Source organism: Marmota monax, unplaced genomic scaffold, assembly GCF_021218885.2.
Source record: "Marmota monax isolate L192 unplaced genomic scaffold, Marmota_monax_Labrador192_F-V1.1 WCK01_AAM20220418_F8-fsc00024, whole genome shotgun sequence".
In the NCBI taxonomy this organism is placed as follows: Eukaryota; Metazoa; Chordata; class Mammalia; order Rodentia; family Sciuridae; genus Marmota; species Marmota monax.
The window spans coordinates 30,732,071-30,750,970 of record NW_026695224.1 but is presented as its reverse complement, the minus strand read 5'-3'; the positions used below and the strand labels follow the sequence as shown (position 1 = coordinate 30,750,970).

At 46.3% G+C, this 18,900-nt stretch overlaps 1 protein-coding gene across 1 annotated transcript in view; it reads right to left on the bottom strand.

The window, feature by feature from the left end:
• Positions 1–1,614: 1,614 nt before the first annotated feature.
• Gan (gigaxonin) overlaps positions 1,615–18,900 on the bottom strand; it is a 62,367-nt gene continuing 45,081 nt past the window's right edge. Inside the window, exons 10-11 of the mRNA XM_046435184.2 lie at positions 13,905–14,014; positions 1,615–13,817 (exon numbers count right to left, since the gene is read on the bottom strand). Of these exons, the coding sequence (XP_046291140.1) occupies positions 13,636–13,817; positions 13,905–14,014 (292 nt within the window). The 3' untranslated portion in view covers positions 1,615–13,635. The remainder of the gene's footprint in view (positions 13,818–13,904; positions 14,015–18,900) is intronic.

Here is an 18,900-nt window from a genome sequence, read left to right as displayed (position 1 = left end):
CCGTGGAAGCAGCTGACCCAGCCCTTGGAAGTCCCACTTTGCCCTTGGCCCTGTAACGAAGCCCTGCAGGAGCAGGCCCGACCCATGTCCCAACCCCAGAGGCTGCTCTGAACCCTACAGACCCCTCTGGCCTCCAGACGGGTGGGTGGGCTGCTGCTTTTCTGGTGCTGGGAATTGAACTCAGGGGTGCTACATATCCAACGCTTTTTTTGTTTTCTATTTTGAGACAGGCTCTCGCTAAGTTGCCAAGGTTGGCCTCAAACTTGCAGTCCCCATGCCTCAGCCTCTCCAGTGCTGGGATTACAAGCATGTGCCACGAGGGACTTCTTTAATAGCAAAAACTCTGCCAGGTGTGGTGGTGCACACTTGTAGTTCAGCGACCCAGGAGGCTGAGGCAGGAGGAGCCCGAGTTCAAGGTCAATCTGGGCCACATAGTAAGACACCACCTCAAAAGATAAAACAAAAACACCTCAAACTTGGTATTAGTTAAAAGAGAAAAAAAGACCCTGGGTCTCATCAGCTCTCTTCCAGCTGAAAGTGGTGGTTTTTGCCTGGTTCCTGTCCAGGAAGTTTCCTGACTCCTGGGCCCTACTCCTGCCTGATGTCCCACCCCATGTCATTAAGTCAACAACAGCACCGCTTTCAAGAAAGTCTGTCCAGCTGGGCTGGTGCACGTTTCGTCCCAGCTAGTCGGGAGGCTGAGGTGGGAGGGTCTCTAGAGCCCAGGAACGAGGCCAGCAGGGCAACACAGCGAGACCCTGGCTCATGAAAAAAGAAAGTTTGTCCCTTTCCAGAGAGACAGGCAGAGCAGTGGCGTTACTGGGGGTGTGGATGTCGGAAGTGGCCTCCGCTGGGCCCCGGGGTTTGGCAAGTGACTCTCAGTGCCAGCTTCCTTTGCTGGACTATGACAGCAGCATTCCTCACAGGGTGGATGTGAGGACAAAGTGCCTGGTGCTGCCACAAAGGTGTCCAAACCAGGCCCTATGACTCTCAGCAGCAGTCAACAGGCCCAAGGATCACGACGGGCAGTCCCACACGTCGACACTGCACAGTGTGCTCCTTCCTGGAGCAGGTGACATGGGGCGCATCCCTGTAGGCCAAGCTCTCAGGCAGATGTAGGTGCCACACGTTAAAAAAAAAAAGAGGGTCTCAGGAGATCATCCGGTTCAGGGTGTCATCACGGGGTTCTGCCACTGTCCTTGTCCTCTGGACAAGGAGACCTGGAGATCTGGTCTGATTTTAGAGACGAGAAACAGAGGCCGAGTGGCCCAGGACGAGGAGGCCCCTCAGCCCGAGTGGCATGGCCAGGATGGGGGCACATGTGTGGCCAGTGTTGCACACGGAGTGCCAGTAACTCCTCAGTGAGCTGGCAGGTGACCTGTGTGTCCAGAGACTGAAGCCCAGGACACGCCCTCTGTTTTTTGGGGAAGTCAGCACAGACTCACTCTGACGGTGGGAGAGACCAGAGTTACGGGCGAGGAGCGTGGCTTCCACTGCAGCTCCCAGACCATTTAAGTCACCAAGAGAAGGACAAGGTTCTCTTTAAGAACCGAACCTCCTTGGGTTGACGACGCTGATTCAGCAGGAAGCACTCAAAACTGGAAACAATTAGAATGCCTTCCCCATCAAATTGTTTTATTAGGTTAATTAAACAGCTTAAAGACAATTCATTTTGTTCAGTACCCTTCTAGAAAATATTTCAAGTTTTAAATGAACTTCCAATACATAAAACAAAATTACTTTACCATACACAAATTTCAGATCAAAATACAACACTCTGTTTCTGTTTTCTTACAGTTATAAAATCCAGTCATTACAAACTACGTAAAAAAGATAAAACACTTTCACTGATCCTTGGTACAAGAGAACAGCACAATGGCAATATGTCCCCCACTGCACAGGTCCTGTGCTCAGGAGAAGGGATCGACCCCATAGTTACCCCACGACATACCAAAGCATGTAAACAAAGTGCGTGCTACTTAAGAAAGTTGACATGATCTTTTGCATCAGAATTACTTGTAAACCATAAAGCAACTTTGTAAGAAAGTTTACTAATTAAAAATTACTTCAAACTTTGCTAAATTTCATACCAGCAAAGGAATAGAAAATTACTCCACAGAACAAACTGGTACATTTGAACCACAAGATGCATGACGTGACATTTCAAAGAAATCAAGTTAGCACAATTTCTCTACTATCCTACTGAATTTGGGGAGTACAGTTTTACAAGTGGCAACCTTCTGGTCCTTCAAATATTTTGAACTTCCTATATAACATCATTTCTGTATGTTCGTTGCAAATCCCTGTTTTCTAGTAGGAGGGCTCTCCGGGTACCTTCTTATACACAGTACCCGTGCGTCTGAACACATGCTGAAGGAGACATCCCAGCCTGGACCTTTGCTAGGCGACAAAAGCTGCAGGATTCAAACTGAAAACCGTTCTGCACGTACCATGTACCATGTCAATCACACAGATTTGGGCTTAACAGGATGATTTTTTTTTTTTTTAATTTGGCATTTATAAATGGTCTTTATGGAATTTTCCCTATGGTATTAAAAGCATCAATATGACAAGAGTGTGCTAAAAGCCAGTCCTTTACCAGGGCGACAGTCATATACTAGGTGCCAGGGACAATATAGGCAGGAGCCAGTGAGAGTGAAATGGGCCATTTTGCTGGGCGAGGACCGCCTGCAAACAGCAGCCCCCAAATTCGGGGGAGTCACCCTGAACTTACAATCTTGTTTTAAGGAACTTCCCGGACGGCCTTCTCTCCTAGCAGAAGACCAATGCCGGGACAGCAAGCCAATCTCCAGGCTGCATGGGCCGAGGACCAGGACCATCTCATTCACAGAGGGCACAAACATCTGTGTCACTAGTGACACTCTGCAACGGCACAAGGTCTGTCCCAGCCTGCCCGCGCAGCTTCTGCAGTGAGGTTGACAAGCACAAGGGAGGGAGTGGGGGGCATGGAGGGTTCTGCACACCCCCCCCCCCCCCGCCGCGCGTGCCCATGACCTGCAGAACCAGCTGCAGGGCTGCCCCACACCTCTGGAGAGGCCACGCAGGGCTGTCACAATTCACAAATGTATGAGACAAAACAGAATGACCCTCACTCTGTCACTGGTGACTTGATGGTGTACAGGAGGGAGGAACTGAACAAAAGATGAGTTAGATGAATCCAAAATGAAAAGACCCCATGGGCAGAAAAAGCGTCTGATAACTAAGTAAGTTCTGCTAAATAGCCTGTGCTTTTCTCAACTAAAGGCCACCTGCTGCATTTCCCTACAGAAAATTATTTACCCGTGGCATTTAGATGACCTCTGTTTTCATGGAGAGCTTGAATTTTGCGATGCCCTGTTGGAAAGGGAAGTTTTAATATACCTATTAGAGGTTATGCATTTATTTTTTAAAGCTAATGATACCCTTTTGTCCCATATACCATGATTTTTAAAAAATATTTATTTTTTAGTTGTAGTTGAACACAATATCTTTATTTATTTATTTTCTGTGGTGCTGAGGATTGAACCCAGGGCCTTGCACATGCTAGGCAAGTGCTCTACCACTGAGCCACAACCCCAGCCCCCATGATTTTTTTTTAAACAAAAGCCTAAGAGTCAAGTTCAATGAGCTATGCTAAATTAATAGCATATTTTCTAGAGCTTATTTTGAAGCAAAAATTCCTTCTGACAAAAATACAAAAAGATGGTTTCTCTCAAGTAAATGAGCAATTCTGATTTCCAATTCGACTCCCATTTGGAGTACAGGAGTGGAGTGTTTAAGTCAGAGATAAATAAGAGAGAAGAAGGAAAAGGCCCCAGTCCGCTCTTGGAACGTTCCACAGGACGCACAGAACAGAGTCCACCGAGGCCCTGGCTGTGCTGGGCAGGCAGGGCATGGTGGAGTGCTTGTTAAGAGTTTCCGAAAGGCACCCTGGGCCCTGTGCACGTCTCGCTGGACAATTTGGGGCTGCACAGTGCTTGCTGGGTGCTGGGTGCTGAGGTAGTATGTGAGGCCTGGTGTCTGCCCCTCCCCTGGCTCAGAGAGGAGCCCCGCGGCCTCCAGGGCAGGCGGGCAGGGCGCCTGCTCTAGGCTACGGCTGCTCAGGGCTGGGGGTGCCTTGGCCTCAGAGGTCCGGATTCAGACCTGGGATGCTGCTGGGCCTGCCAGGTGGGTCTGGTGCTCTTGCAGTCAGGGCGGGCCGGCCATGGGAAATGGTAGCACAAAGGCATGGTCAGGGCTACAGGAGAATGCTGTCCCTACAAGCTCCACAAGGCTGACGTCCTGGACATCACGAGGCTGGGGGCTGGAGGGTCATGTCGGCTGTCCTTTTTTTGCTACCTAATTCCAGCAGTTAGAAGACTAGGCCAGGAAAGGGGTGGGATGGAAGGAAAGGGTGGGGGCAAAGCTACTAAGAGGGAAGAGCGGGAAGAGCATGGCTAAGGAGGCTGTCAGCAGGCCCCACACCCTCCCCCTGGGACGCAGAGGATGAGGCGTGACTGTGGGAAGGACCTGTCTTCCCAAAGAGACTCCTCCTCGCGGGATCCCTGGGTGGTCAGTGGACACAGAGAGAAAACACTGGCTCCAACAAACGGTCACGACAGGTGACGACAGCGTCTGAGTATCACAGGCTGTGCGGCCCACAGGTAAAGCCGCTCTTCGTGACCACAGGGTCGCCTGTTTCTGGGCAGAGTCAGAGTGAGCGGCTCACCCTTCCCCCAAGGACACAGGGGGATCTGCAGTGGACTCTCCTTGGAGCAGGGACAAGATGAACCACGAGAAGAACAAATACTCCTCAAGGGAGGACAAAGTGATGCCCCAGCAAATGAGGCCCAGGGGAGGTGGACGGGCCCCGGCAGCCACCCTGGCCGAGGCCCGCCGGCCTGGGTCAACTTCCGCCTCAGCTTTCTTAAGTCTGTGGAGGCAGCGTGGGGTTTAAACCAAACACACGCAGAGCCAGCCTCGTGCCTCTAGTGGAGAGTACAGTTTAGGGGAATCTCTAGAAGTGAGACCATTCCTGAAAGTTCTACTAGAACCAACACGACCAGGTGCAGACAGTGACAGGGCTGCTGGGGTGGCCACTGCCACAGCTAAGGAGCTGAAGAGGTGATGGGTGGAGGGAGGGAGGGGGAGGGAACAGGGCAAAGAGCACAAGGAACGTGGACTCCTCTCACCCCACCCCACCAAGCTCACATGTGAACATTGTTTCTTCCTGTTTTAACTGAACAAATGACCGCAGAGTCTTCCACTCGCAAGTTGCTCTGGGCTCTTGTTCTCAAGGTAGAAGTGCCCAGACTGTTCTGCCTGCAGAGTGGCTGCAGGCCCCCCACCCACCGTGGGTGTCAGAAGAGAGCACTCAACGGTGCAGAGGGCACCAGCTGAGCCTGAGGCAGCTCTGCCTGAAAGCCCTAAAGGTGACGAACTCTGTCCCCGAGTCTGGCTGCTGTCTGAGGGAGCCTCTGGAACATGCACATCTGCTCCTTCCTAAGCCTTCAGAGGCTTTGGCCACAGCTGCCTCTGTGCCCTGCTGGCATCCTCTCAGACTGCACCTGGAGTGGGCACTCTGGGCAGAGCAAGCAGCACAGAGGGAAGCAGTGGGCAGACCCCTTCTCGGCCTCATCCCACACACAGACAAGTGCTGAGCACCCGGTCCACGTTCCAATGGGCAACAACCCACTTGCAACGGTCTCCCTTTTTCAGGCAGCCACTAGGTTTTCTGGACCCAGACCCAGACTTAATATTTCGCCTTACCCTGTAGAGAGCACTGTGGATCTGAACAGCCAACACAGATCCCTCCCTGCGCTTTGCTCTGTCTGCTCTGTTTTTACATAAAGTTACTAATGAAAATATTGGGGTCTGGTCCTCAGCCTCGCTGGCCTGGTTCCCACTCCCTTATCTTAGTCACAGAGAGAACAAGAACTTGCCGAATGTCTTACTGAAATCCCCATCAGCTGGGCACGTCACAACTGCTAAACCCACCAGCCTCAGAACCTGAACTGGAAGGGAGGGATATTATAAAAGCATAAAGAAGTTCACTTTTGGTAATAACCTTCTCTATTTGAAGGTACAAAAGTGCACACACTCACACACATACACACTCACACACACATCACAAATTTGTTGGTTTGTTTGCTTGTTTTTAAGTTTCACATAACATCCAAGTTAAGAAATCATGGTTTAGGTCTATTGATTTCAAACAAAGATCTAGAAAATATCTAGTTTGTTTGACTAATACAGACCACTATCTTTGATATTTTAATGAAAAAAAAAAAAAAGAAAAATTCAATTTTGGTAAAAAATGTTAAGTGCTATTAGAGGACTTCATTAGGCAAATTCTTAACAGAAGGCTATTTATAAAAACTCTAAATATTCTAAACCCATATTGTGGGATGTTTCAGGTATCTAGAATTATCCTGAATATAAATATCAGAGATGAAGAAGGACAGAGGGGGCACAAGTCCAGAAAGAGGTAATTTTATAAACACAAACATACTTTTTTTTTTTTTTTTTTTTTTGGTGCTGGGGATTGGACCCAGGGGTGCTTAACCACTGAACTATATCCCCGGCCCTTTTTTGTATTTTATGTAGAGATGGGTTCTCGCCGAGTTGCTTAGGCCCCTGTTAAGTTGCTGAGGCTGGCTTTGAACTCTTGATCCTCCTACCTCAGCCTCCTGAGCTGCTGGGATTACAGGTTTGCGCCACGGCACCCAGCAGACATTTACTTTCACCTCCTCTGGTGGTGGACGCTGGAATAAAGGAGGCCATGAGGCCTGGGCTATTCAGCACTGAGCAGCCCCCTGCCCACCCAGTGCCTCTGGGTACTTCCTGTGTTGATAGCTGACAGAATCAATAGGGCAGTGACAGCTGCCACCAATGTGTGCAAGGACCATCCCTTCCGTTAATCGGCATGACCTCGTGCAGGCACTCTCCTTCCACACTTCTACAGGTGCGTACCCAGGTCATCCTACTTCTATAGGTAAGAAACGGAGCTGAGCCTCAGGCTAAAGTGCTTCCCAAGGTCATGGACCCTCCATGGTAGAACTACTCAGGAAAATACATAGATTAAATATTTAAAGGTTTGAGATTTCCTCAAAATTACTAAAATAAGAGAGTTTGGGGCAAAATAAAAGAGATAGAGTCGGACTGTTCTTGTGGCCACTCACAGGAACCATCTTGTGTGTCTGCTGCAGATCAGCAGAGGGCTCATGCACTGTGTCTGGAGGAGCTTTGCCATTCTGCCTGGGGAGCAAGCCCCTGACTCTGAGAAGCACAGGCATACTAATTAAATCTTGCTCAAGGGTAAGGACAGAGACTCTACTGTTGCTTAAGTCACTCTGTGTATGCAAGGCTTCAGGAATAGGCATAACCTTGGCCACCAAGGGTTAGTGAAGCCTTCCACTGGCCCTAACTAGCTCCTTCCCACGAGAACTATCTCCTGGAAGGGAGGGTCTGTCCATAACTGCTGAGCCCCAGCCCCTTCCTCCTGACTTAGGAAGCAGGTAAGGTGACAGACACTGGTGTGAAGGCACAGACAGGAGGAAGTTGAGGGAGATCAACCAACACATGGGACAAACCAGATTATTTGTGACTTTAAGTAAAACCCAATTCTATATAGTTTGGCCAACCTCAACGGGGTTGTACTTGGGAAACACCCCAGAGTTTCATTTTAAAATCCTGGGTTATCAGGACTAAAGGAAAGACAGACTTGGGAAACAGCAGCACCTTACAGGAAATAAAAAACAGCAGCCTTAGTACCTAGGTTCCAGACAGCATGTCCAGTTACAGAAGGACACGTTTTCCTATCTGAGCCTAACAGGCATGGAAACCAAGCCCTCTGCTTTACACAGCAGTGGAGTTTACATAGACTACTTTTCTGCTATATGAAAACACAGCCTTTTAAAGACTCTTTGAAGTTCAAGTCGAGTTTCAAGTAATCACCTTGCAGTAGCTCTAGGAGAATTATTGTTCCCCCTGATTAAAAGTGCCTATTTTTAAAAAAGGAGTAAAATGGAAAACAGGCCTTGGCGAATCATGCTCCCCGAGGCCACTCACTGCTCGCTTTCTGGCTTTTGCTAAAGGGCAGAACATGTGGAATCTTCTAAACTGGCAGGGGATCAAGCACAACACCACAAGGCGAGGTAGCTGAGAACACAAAGAACGGGAATCGATGCGTGTAATTCTCACCCAATTAAACAGGAAGTGCATTGTATGACTGGAAAAACCTAATCCAAGTTCTAAGGTTTGTCTCTTTGTATCTTTTGAGTAATAACAATAAAAGTAAGGAACCTGAACCTGCTATTTGTACTAAAGGGCTAAAAATAAGGCCCGAGTAAATAACTCACCAAGCGACAGAAAGATGAACCCACATGTACTTGGGATCTAGGTGATGTGAAGTGGCTATTCACTTTCATCAGTCCTCTGGCTGGTGATGGTGCCCACTTCATCTGACCCAGGTGGGCAGTGACCGGAGTCTGGGATGTGGCCCCTTCTGCCCACACCTTCTCTAATTCAAATCACAGTGATGTGGAAAAGCAAAATGCAGGTTTGCTATGGGCAAAATGTTTGTAGAAATGGAAACTCAACAACTTGGTTTAATAAAGAGGATAACCGTATCAAAATTTATCATTAGGCCAAATTTCAGCTGAGTAGCAATTTAAAAAGAATAGTTTTTATTTTTTAAAAAAGACAACCATTCCTCATTAAATAACTACATGATATAGTTTATAGTTTTCTCTTTCATGAGAAAGAGAATTTTATAGTCTAATCTCTTGAAGGACTTCAATGATAGAATTGAAAAAAACAACAGACAAAACACTTTGTTACACTGAGTACCTTGGACCACAGGATGCTAAGGCGTCAGTGAAGTCCTCATGGGTCCCTAGATGGAGCTATTAGAAACAAGATGATGCTGCGATAGACTTAAAATGAACACCTATAATTTCTAAAAAAGCTGTAGAGAATACTTCAGGGATTACTAAAAGCTAGCAAAACACTTTCCTCAACATTCTTAGAGATTCTTTCCCCTGCCTGAGCATCTGGGGTAAGAGGGAAGTTCAGGAAGCTTTGGCTCTTCACAGGTCACCCTGCCTCTCTCAGACGTGACCTCTGTGTCCTGAACCTGGTGAGTTCCTATGCTTCTTACTTCTAGGTGACAAGGAAACCAAAGATCTTTCAGCTCACACCTGAGTCACTTGCAAAGGACTGTCTGGGAGTTTACAGTGTACTACACGTGATCAAACACATCTGCAAGCCCAGAAAATCAAGCAATAGTCTACTAGGCTGAGTAGTGAACTGCTAACCCACACCCTGGCTTCTGCCTTGGTTCCTGCTCCGACCTGAAGTGAGAAATGAAGCCACACTTTACCCATGACAGAGATCCGAGGAGCAAAGTAGTATGTTCTGGAAAAGATTTTGGTGCCATTATAAAAAGCAATAAATAAAACTTAACACTAACCATGATGAACGTCAGGCGTGCTGGGCCTAGGGTCTCAAAAACCCTACAGACCACAGAGACACAGGCTGTGCACCCGCATCAGGCACTTTGCATTTTTTATTCTGCATTAGTTTCCCCGGCGCCTCAGAAGGTTAGCCTGTCTGTGCACAAAACTCCTCATTTAAAATCCAGGGAAGTCACTTACCAGTGTGGTGAAGAGCATCACTTTGGTTACAAGGATAATATTAATTTGTCAAACATTTACTGACTACCTACTATGTGGCACGTACTGAGATCAGCAGATGACAAAGGGTCCTCATGCAGTTCACATTCAGCAGCTGGAGAGGGAGCACGGCATGATGTCTGCCTCGTGGTTAAGCTCCCAGGTGCAGCTCAGTCCTTGGCAGGTGCTCAGTGAGCATCTGTCCACTGGCCCAGGGGCAGGCTCTGCTACTCTTGACCCATCTGTCACTGCTGTCCTCAGGGTCTCTGTGGCTCTGGGGCAGCCCTGGAGAGCAGCCTCGCCTGTCTCTCCCCAGGGCAGTTAACTGGGGGTTTCAGTGCCTTTCTGCCCTTACAGTGGAAGAGCCACCTCATTTTCCCCCAGACAATCAAATGTCCTCATGTGACCAAGGAACCTCTCATTAGGAAAGTGGGCATCCTGGAAGCTAACAGGCTGGGTTCTTCTCTCCTTGGGAAACTTCTGGGAGTCTCTGGTTTGGCAGACTGGGTAGGAAGATGAATGGACCAAGGTAGCTGGGCTCTTCCGTGGAAACCTACCTCACTGCCCCTGAGCAACTGAGCTGCCGGAGCTCAGTGCTATCCTTGCCACATTTAGACAAAGATTGCAGTTCCTATGGGTGGCCTAGGGAATCTCCCCAACTTACAAATCATAAAAATCACACTTCCAAACCATCGACAAAGGAGGTACCATTAGTATAGTGACAGTGCAGCGTAGAGACCTCTTCAACACACTACACGCTGCTCAGCACACCCCACGGGGGTTACCAACTCCTCATACCAGTGAAATACCAAGCCAAATTTCTTAGGCCAAATCTTTACAGCAAACCAACCCCTGGGTGGTAAACACTGCTTTTGATCCTGCCACAGAAGAGAAATGCAAACACCAAGTAAAACTTATTTCACACTACAAATAATTCCATATTTACAGTCAACATGAATCTAACACAGTAGAATATACTAAGTAAGGGTCAACAGGCTCAAGAATTTATCTGAAGCACCAGGAGACAGTAATGTATTGTAGTTTGGAACCACAATTCAAAAAGTAAACATACACACAGACCCACAAGCCACGTGGCCCAGCGTACACAACGGTGCACACACTGCTCATGCGCTTGTCTCCACCACACTTTCTCCTCTCATAGGATACAAGCACTCAAAAAAGCAAACACTTCATTTTAAATTAAACACTTGAATCTTTGAAAGACCCAAGTTTGGATGTGTTAAACAAACAAACAAACAAACAAACAAACCTACTGTAGACTGCAGTCAAGGGGAGCTTCTTTAAATGTCCACTTCCTCTAACCCAGGTCAGCCTCCCTCTGTGGTGGGATGAGGAAAACAAATTGCACTTCCCCGAAGATATTGTGTTTAAAATTGTAAGATTATCCTCAGCTGCCAAAGGCAACACACACCTGGTCAAAGTGCCTTGAAGAGAAAGAACCACCCCAAATGTATCAAGAAACAAAGTTTCAAGGCATAAGTGGAATGCTAAAACACAAACCTGCATGAAATGAGTTATAATTTACAAGACTAAGTGTAATTTACAAAAAAGTCAAGATTAATTTTGGAACATAATAAAATTCAACACAGCCCTATGCTTTAATACGATAGTACTGTATCTATGTACACTAAAGGAATAATTTGGCACTTAGCAGCTTCTGTTTGTTATTGCATCCCATATTAAATGGCAAATTTATTTTATAAAACATTATCTAATTTCTGCAGCTACAGTGTCAAAGAACTAAATTAAAAAAACAAACAAACAAAAAAAAAACTTTTTTAAAGTGAATTGACCAAGTCATGCAGGCACTGATAACATCGCGATAGGACTCACTCATTCCTAAATAACGCATTGTCTTCTTGGAGAGGCCTGACGTAGACTGGGAAGGATTTTAAACTTCAGGAATTGGAAAAAGAGCACTGCTGCCCACCAAGGCTGTGACACAGGTCAGGACCCTGGAACGTGCCAACTGCAGCTTCTGAATGCAAGAGTCCACCAAAGCACGTCCACTTTCTCAGTAAATTGTTTCCTCCAAAACTAGTATCTAATTGTAAAAAGAAAGTGCTCTTTCTCTGCAGTGGCCACATAGCATGGGAACGTGTGGACAACAGCGGGCTGACACACACTACAATCCCAGGCCTGGCACTGACGCTGCCTTTGCCAGGATGCAGACCGCGGCACACCTGGCCTGTGCCTCTGGTGCACAAGATAAAAATGCTATGCCTCCTCCTCCCTGGCACCTCCTGGACACACCTGGGAGTTAAGGTGCCGCACTAACATCCTTCAGGACCCCAAGCCTGGCCCTAGGTAATGACTTTTGTGTTAACTTACTTCCAGCAGGTGTAAAAAAACCTGCAGAGAGTTCACCCTTTTTCCTGTCCATGGGTGGGAACATACAAGCGATGTTTCATATGCATGTTAACTGCATACAAACATTCCCCACATGGAAGATATTCCTGTTCTCAAATCTATAACCAAAGGATGTATTTATACATTTAATAATTATTAAGACAAAATGCTACTGCTTAGAGCCATATTCTAAGAGAAAAAAAGTTATAGAAAACAATTAGAAATGAAGTACTCTATATTAAATCGATAAGAAATTTGATATTGCATAAAATTTGAACTATGAAGTAATCAAACACTTTGAAGTCCCTGATTTCACACCAAGGTGGTATAATTTGAATGGAAAACAAAATATCTTACGAGGTAAGTTCCACTAATGAAAGAACTCTTCTCTGGGAAGTGGGGTGGAGTGGGTGGAGGTGGGAATGAGTGATAGGAAAGGAGGGAAAGAGGAAAAAGAGTAATTGGCCTACTATGAACAGAATGAAATTAAGTTGAGGTAGTTTAGTCTACCAGCCAAACGTTACGCATAGCATAATTTGTCTAAAACTCTTACCAGTGAACGGCATTGGGAATACTCTACTACAAAGACCAGATTCTCAACACAGATTTGCATTCTAAGACACATTTTCAAATTCTAAACAGTAGTAAACAAGACTTTGTGTGCTTTCAGACGGATTATATTAAAAAGGTTTTGATCCCTATGTATTTTATCTGAACAGTTTTTTTTAAAGTCATAGCAGACCCTTTAATATTTATCTGACTCAGATCTTTCCTTTATAAAATCTCCTATCCTTATAGTTATAAAATGGTTTGATCGATTGGAAAGGAAGAATGGCACTGCATGAGATCCTTCACAACTCTGAAAGTACTACCCCAGAAATTATGGCATGACATATCTTAATCTAAAATGAGAGAAGTTAGCAACTTCCTTGAAGTTCACACAAGAGCTGTGACCTGACTAATCAATTTACTGGATCTTTACACAACTAAGACAAAACATCATGAGAGAGAAATTTTATCTCAGTTTCAATTCATCATAATACAGTCTTAAAAAGATTCTTAGGACAGAGCACTAGTAATAAATGGAGACTAACTGGCATTGAGTCCAATCTAACATTTTAGGCACAAATTCACTGGACAGGGTTAGGCATAATATATCCTTCCAAGTGCGGTAGAAAAGCAATCTTGGTATGCTTTTGGATGTGTTGATTTGCATATACGGATTTTCTGTTTGTTTACCAAAGCCACGTGCTGAATACAGCAGTCAGACAGGAGTTCCCTTCAGGGAAAACGTACCTTAGTGTTTTAACTTGGATACTTTACATCATACCAATTCCCACTCCCTTTTCCTTTTGATATAATTCACTAGCTCCACGGTTTACGGACACACCTCCTCGGAGGAGCTGATTCCTCCCAGGCAGTCTTTCAGCAGTGACACGGTCTCCAAACAAGAGCAGAAGCTCAAGCTCCTAAGCACTATAAGACCCCCGCGGAGTTACCATACCGCAGCCCAGCACACAGAGCAAGTTTAGCTGCATCTCTGCTCCCCTTTCCGTCCAGCTATGTGATGGTGCGCTCGGGGCAGGACCTTGCTTTCTGCTCTGCATCCTCCTCAAGGTGAATGAACACGAATTCGGAATAAGCCTTGCTGAAGCTGCAGGCGGAAAAGCTTGCAATTTGCAATACGTAAGGCCGCGCACCCTGTGCGGCGAAGGTCAGATGGAAGGAGCGGCTTCGTGTGGTGCCAGGTCCCCGTGCTTCTTTTAAACTCACGCACATAGTCGTAGTTGGTACCTAAACCATGAAAGTAAGCAAAGGTTAGACAATGCGCCTCTGATTCACCAGGAAACAGTTCCGGGAAAATTACTGTAGCATTCTAACCTGTATCAAGATCTCCGATAACATAGATACTGGCTCCTATGGGTACAGCTCCGTAGACAAAAGAGGAGCTGGCAGGGATGCACAAATTCTGGTCATTAAGATAGATCCACCTGCAGACAAAGCCAAAGGACAATATTAAGGAAAGAAAAGCGAGACCCTGATATTTAGAAAGACTAAGAGATGGGAAAACTTGGTGAGCCACCCACAGCACTGGGCACCACAGCAATCTCCACCCTCATGCTCCACCTCCAGGCGGCCACAGTTGCGCTTCCTGTCACTGCAGAGGGGAGCTCTGCCTGGGTGGAGGGTGGATGCCACTCCATGAGAAAACGCCCCCTCCCTTCCAAAGTGCACTGCATTATGCACTTCAGTTAGCGGCGTAGTGAGTCCTTGTGGGTTAGTATTATCATGTCAGTCTTTTAAAAATTTTAGCCATTTTAATGATGTGCATTTCCCCAAAGACCAGTGATGCCGAGCATCTCTGTATGTGCTTATTAGCCACTTCATGTATCTTCTTTTGTGAAATTTAAGTTCAAAGATTTCCTGATTTTTAAAATTGGGGTTACTATCTTGTTTTGAGTTGTAAGATCCTTTGTATTGAGTGAGTACAAGCCCCTTGTGAGATACGAGCATATCAATATTCTTCCCCTGCATGTGTGTGCCTTTTTCTTAGTGGAATCTTTTGAGAAACAGATGTTTTTAATTTGATATATCTTTTTCTGCTTTTATGGTAATGTTTTTGGTGTCCTTCTAGAAAATATGTGCTTCCCCCAAGGTTTTATAGGTTTTTCTCCTATGCACTCTTCAGGAACTTTATGGATTTAGGCCCAGGATACATTTCAAATTCATTTTTACATACGGTACGAGTCTAAGTTCTCCTTTTTCCATTCAGATAGCTAACTTTTCCAATGCCATTGCTAAAGGCTTCCTTTCCCCACTGAAACGTGCCTTGGCACCTCTGTTGAAAAATCAATTCAATAACCATTAAAAGATCGAGAGCTCCAGGAACTAGCGGTTGGTTCTGGGGCAGAGGCAGAAAGAACACAAGATGAGCCTGCAGCATCTATGATGCCAGAAAGAAAGTCCTTCAAAAAGGGGAAGGCACAGCACGAGGTGCGGGAGCTGGAGGGAGGAGCTCCCAAGCGCCAACATGGAGCCCTTCGAGCAAGAAGAGAGAGCAGCAGGACTGGAGTAAAACACCTGTGCATCAGGACCAATATGAAGAACAGAAAAAGGGCTGGGGCCGTAGCTCAGAGGCAGAGCGCTCGCCTGGCATGCGCGAGGCACTGGGTTCGATCCTTAGCACCACATAGAGTACAATAAAGACATTATGTCGACCCATAACTAAAAAATAATAATAAAAAAGAATGGGAAAATTTAAAAATAGGAAGAAGGGGTAGGTTTCCTTTACAAAATTCCAATTGACAAACATAGAAGAAACAAGGAAAGCAACGTCCCCACTAGGCAGACACCACAGTGGCGACTGTGGCCCCATCTGCTGGGCCCCCATCAGCAGTCAGGGCTTACAGAGAAGCAGTGCACTTGCACCTTCTCAAAGGACCTCCTCCCAGACACTCACTAATCCCACTGGGAAAACAGTAACTCTCCAGAGAAGGAAGCCAGGGGACACCACCTCCACCTGCTGATCCAGGTCAAGGCATCTGGCAGTCGAGCACAGACATTTGTCTCGATCCCTTCAGAGAATGCAGTGTTACTTCTGTGGTGTTGCCAAAAGGCACAACCCCAGGCTAACCATGAGAAACCGTAAGTTCCTCTCAAACGAAGAGACATTCTAGGAAAAAACCTGACTGTTAATCTTTGGGAGTCTCAAGGTCAGAGCAGATGAGGAGACAGAGGAACGCAATGTCACAGCCTACAGGACCAAGGGAACGTGGTGACCAGATGCACATAGGATCCTGGACTGAATCCAGAGCAGAGGAGATGCCAGTGAAACACAGGTGAAGTTCCAGGAGCCTGGAGTTTAATCAGCACCGTGCAATGTAAACATCCTAGTCGCGACACTTGTACTCTGGTCACGGAGGATGTCAGCATTAGGAGAAGCAGAATGCAGGCTTGTGGGAACTCCAGGACTATTTCTGCCACTTCTCTACAAGTCTAAAACTATTCCAGAATGCAAGCTGTCTTTGCTTTCCTTTAAGAAAGTAAAACTAAGCAATTAGCCAAGCAATTTCCTGTTAAGAGCCGACAAGCATGCTGTCACAGTGAATGTCAGTAGGATCTCAGGACTTCAAGGGCTGCCAATGCCCAATTGGCCTCTGGTGCACACAGGTATGCAGGCATTGTTCCTGGCCTGGCTCACTATGCTGTGCCTGCACCTTAGGTTTACAGCACTTCCATACCAAATATCACTAAAATTATTGCATAAAGAGCATCACTTTTATGCAATGGATACTTTCCCCAGACTGTTACAATGTAGGTAGCTTCCATATTTTGAATTCCAAGAAACAAGGGTGCATAATGAATTGTCCAAGAGTGCACAATGAATTGTCCAAGATGGTAAACAACTCAGAAGTAAAGACAAGTGGTCAGATTCCTAAATATACGCTCATAACACTTGATTCATTTAACATCTGAATGCTGACTGGTGTCAGGTAGTTTGCTGGGGCTGAGAATACAGATTTTGGTCCTTACTTCTAAAATGCCTCAATAAAAAGAAAAAAGGAAAAACTAAGAGCTCTCACTGAAAAGTAAAAAATAGAGATCCTGAATAAGCTTTTGAAAGAAAGAGTTTGAAAAATGTCAGACTATAATACTGGCTTACTCACATTTCACATCTTCAGGGGTAAACATTATTATGCCTCTTCATTTAAGTTCCTCTCAGTTTCTGAATCAAAGCTGACGAGTACCACTGTGCCTTGTGCTCAGCTGAGCCAGACTGCCAGGACACCCTTACAGTCCTCTTCTGGGCAGAGCCGTGGGCAGGGCCTGTCTGCTCACAGGATGAGCAGCACTCCCCAGCAAGGACACATGGGACCCTGGAGCACAGTGAGGCTCCCTGGAAATTTTGTTGACTGAGAATGTAACAAGATTCATTCTTGGAATAATGGTATGAAGCTGAAGAAACTGGCCTATGTGGATGATCTACTCAATTTGGTCCTCAGCATATCAATGATAGAGAATTCCTAGCTTCAAAAAACAAACAAACAAAAATAAGCCTAGGGGATTGAGGTTATGTAATGCAATGCAGAGGCTTCAAGTGAAATGGAACTTGGAAATTTCACTGGATCACATATTGAGCTGCTGCTGCTCATAAGCAGGTAGGAAGGTTTAGAACATTGTCACTTCAATGTCCTTGGAAATGCTGCTACCTGAACCACTACTTCCTCTTCTGTAAAGCAGGCACCTGAAATGCCTGCTGTGGAGCAAAATGAGCACCTGCATGGTGTCCAGGACGCTTCAGAGGTTACCATTAGAGTCACTTCTATGAGGAACAAGGCAACACCATGCATTCACGGCCACCCTCTCAAACATGGGCTATCAGTACATGGAGGCCATGATGACAGGTCCTTTGACGACTCAGAATTAAGATTGCCCCTGAGAATGACACTTTAAAATACAGAATGGACTGCAGCAGTGAGCTTTGGAGAGGCAAAGAACAGCAAAGAGATCTGGGGGAGAAGAGAGAGGAGAGAAAAGCAAGCTTTTATGAGGTGAGGTGTCTGCTGTTTTTTTTTTTTTTTTTTTTTTTTTGGTGAGGGGGTACCAGGGATTGAACTCAGGGGAACTCGGCCATTGAGCCACATCCCAGCCCTATTTTGTATTTTATTTACAGACAGGGTCTCACTGAGTTGCTTGGCACCTTAATTTTGCTGAGGCTAACTTTGAACTCATGATCCTCTGCCTCAGCCTCCTGAGCCACTGGGATTACAGGTGGGCACCACTGTGACCGGCTGATGTCTGCTTCTTGACCAAGTGCTGCTGTAAGTATCAGCTAAATCTCTGGATAAAACACAAAACACAGCTACCAGAGGGCTCTGGTTTGGGGAAGAAAATGAAAGTTGAGTGAGCAACCCCCGTGAAGTGAATTTCCTGTTCCTTTGTAGTTTTCTCTAAAGGCAGTGTGAATGAAGGTGGCACCATTGGGTAGCTGAAACTGGCCACCTCTCTGGCTATAGGAATTGGGAATGGGGGTCAGGAGCCCTGGAGTGAAGGGAAGACCCCAGAGAGGACAGGCACGGAGGAAGCCTTCATGGAGAGCATCCACTCATTTCAAGTCTTTTGCCAAGTCTGGGGGACCACATGTGCCTGTAACTGAGGCTTCAAGAATTGAAATGAGAGCTGAGGTACCACCCACCACCGGTATGGCAGCCTGCGTTGGAGTCTGACCATGTTAACTGCCTCCTGAGACTTTCAGTGCCACACTCAGGGCCTCAACAACATAACTAACAATGTCCAGGATGCAATCCAGAATTACTCAACAAAAGAAGAGTTAGAAAAAGGAGAAGCCATTCTCAAGGGAATAAACAATCAACAGACGCCAACTCTGAGATGACTCAGACGCTGGGATTGTCAGGCAGAGAGCTGAAGGCAGCTACCATGAGCACGCTCAGTGAGGGGAAGGAAAGAGGCTTGTGATGGAGAGACAGCAATTTCAGAACACAAAGAACGAAAAGAAAAACAAAAAAACAACCAACCAACCAACACTAATAACAAACTGCACAAAGATTTTAGAATTGAAAAGATAATATTTGAAATCAAAATATGCTGGATGGTCCTAACCACAGGCTGGAGAGAGCAAAGGAAAGCAACAGCAGGTTGAGGACCGAGCAGCAGAAATCCTCCAACCTGATGAAGGGGAAAGAAAACGTTTCACAACGAGTGAAATGAAGAGAAAAGGTAATCCAAACAGCTGGGCGCAGCTAGAGTGGAGCTGCGTGGGAACCTGAAGCCTCAGACCTGCACATGAGGAGCACATGGGGCCGCCACAGTGACCTGGACAGGAAGGCCAAAAGAAAGCTGCAGACAGTTAGAGCTG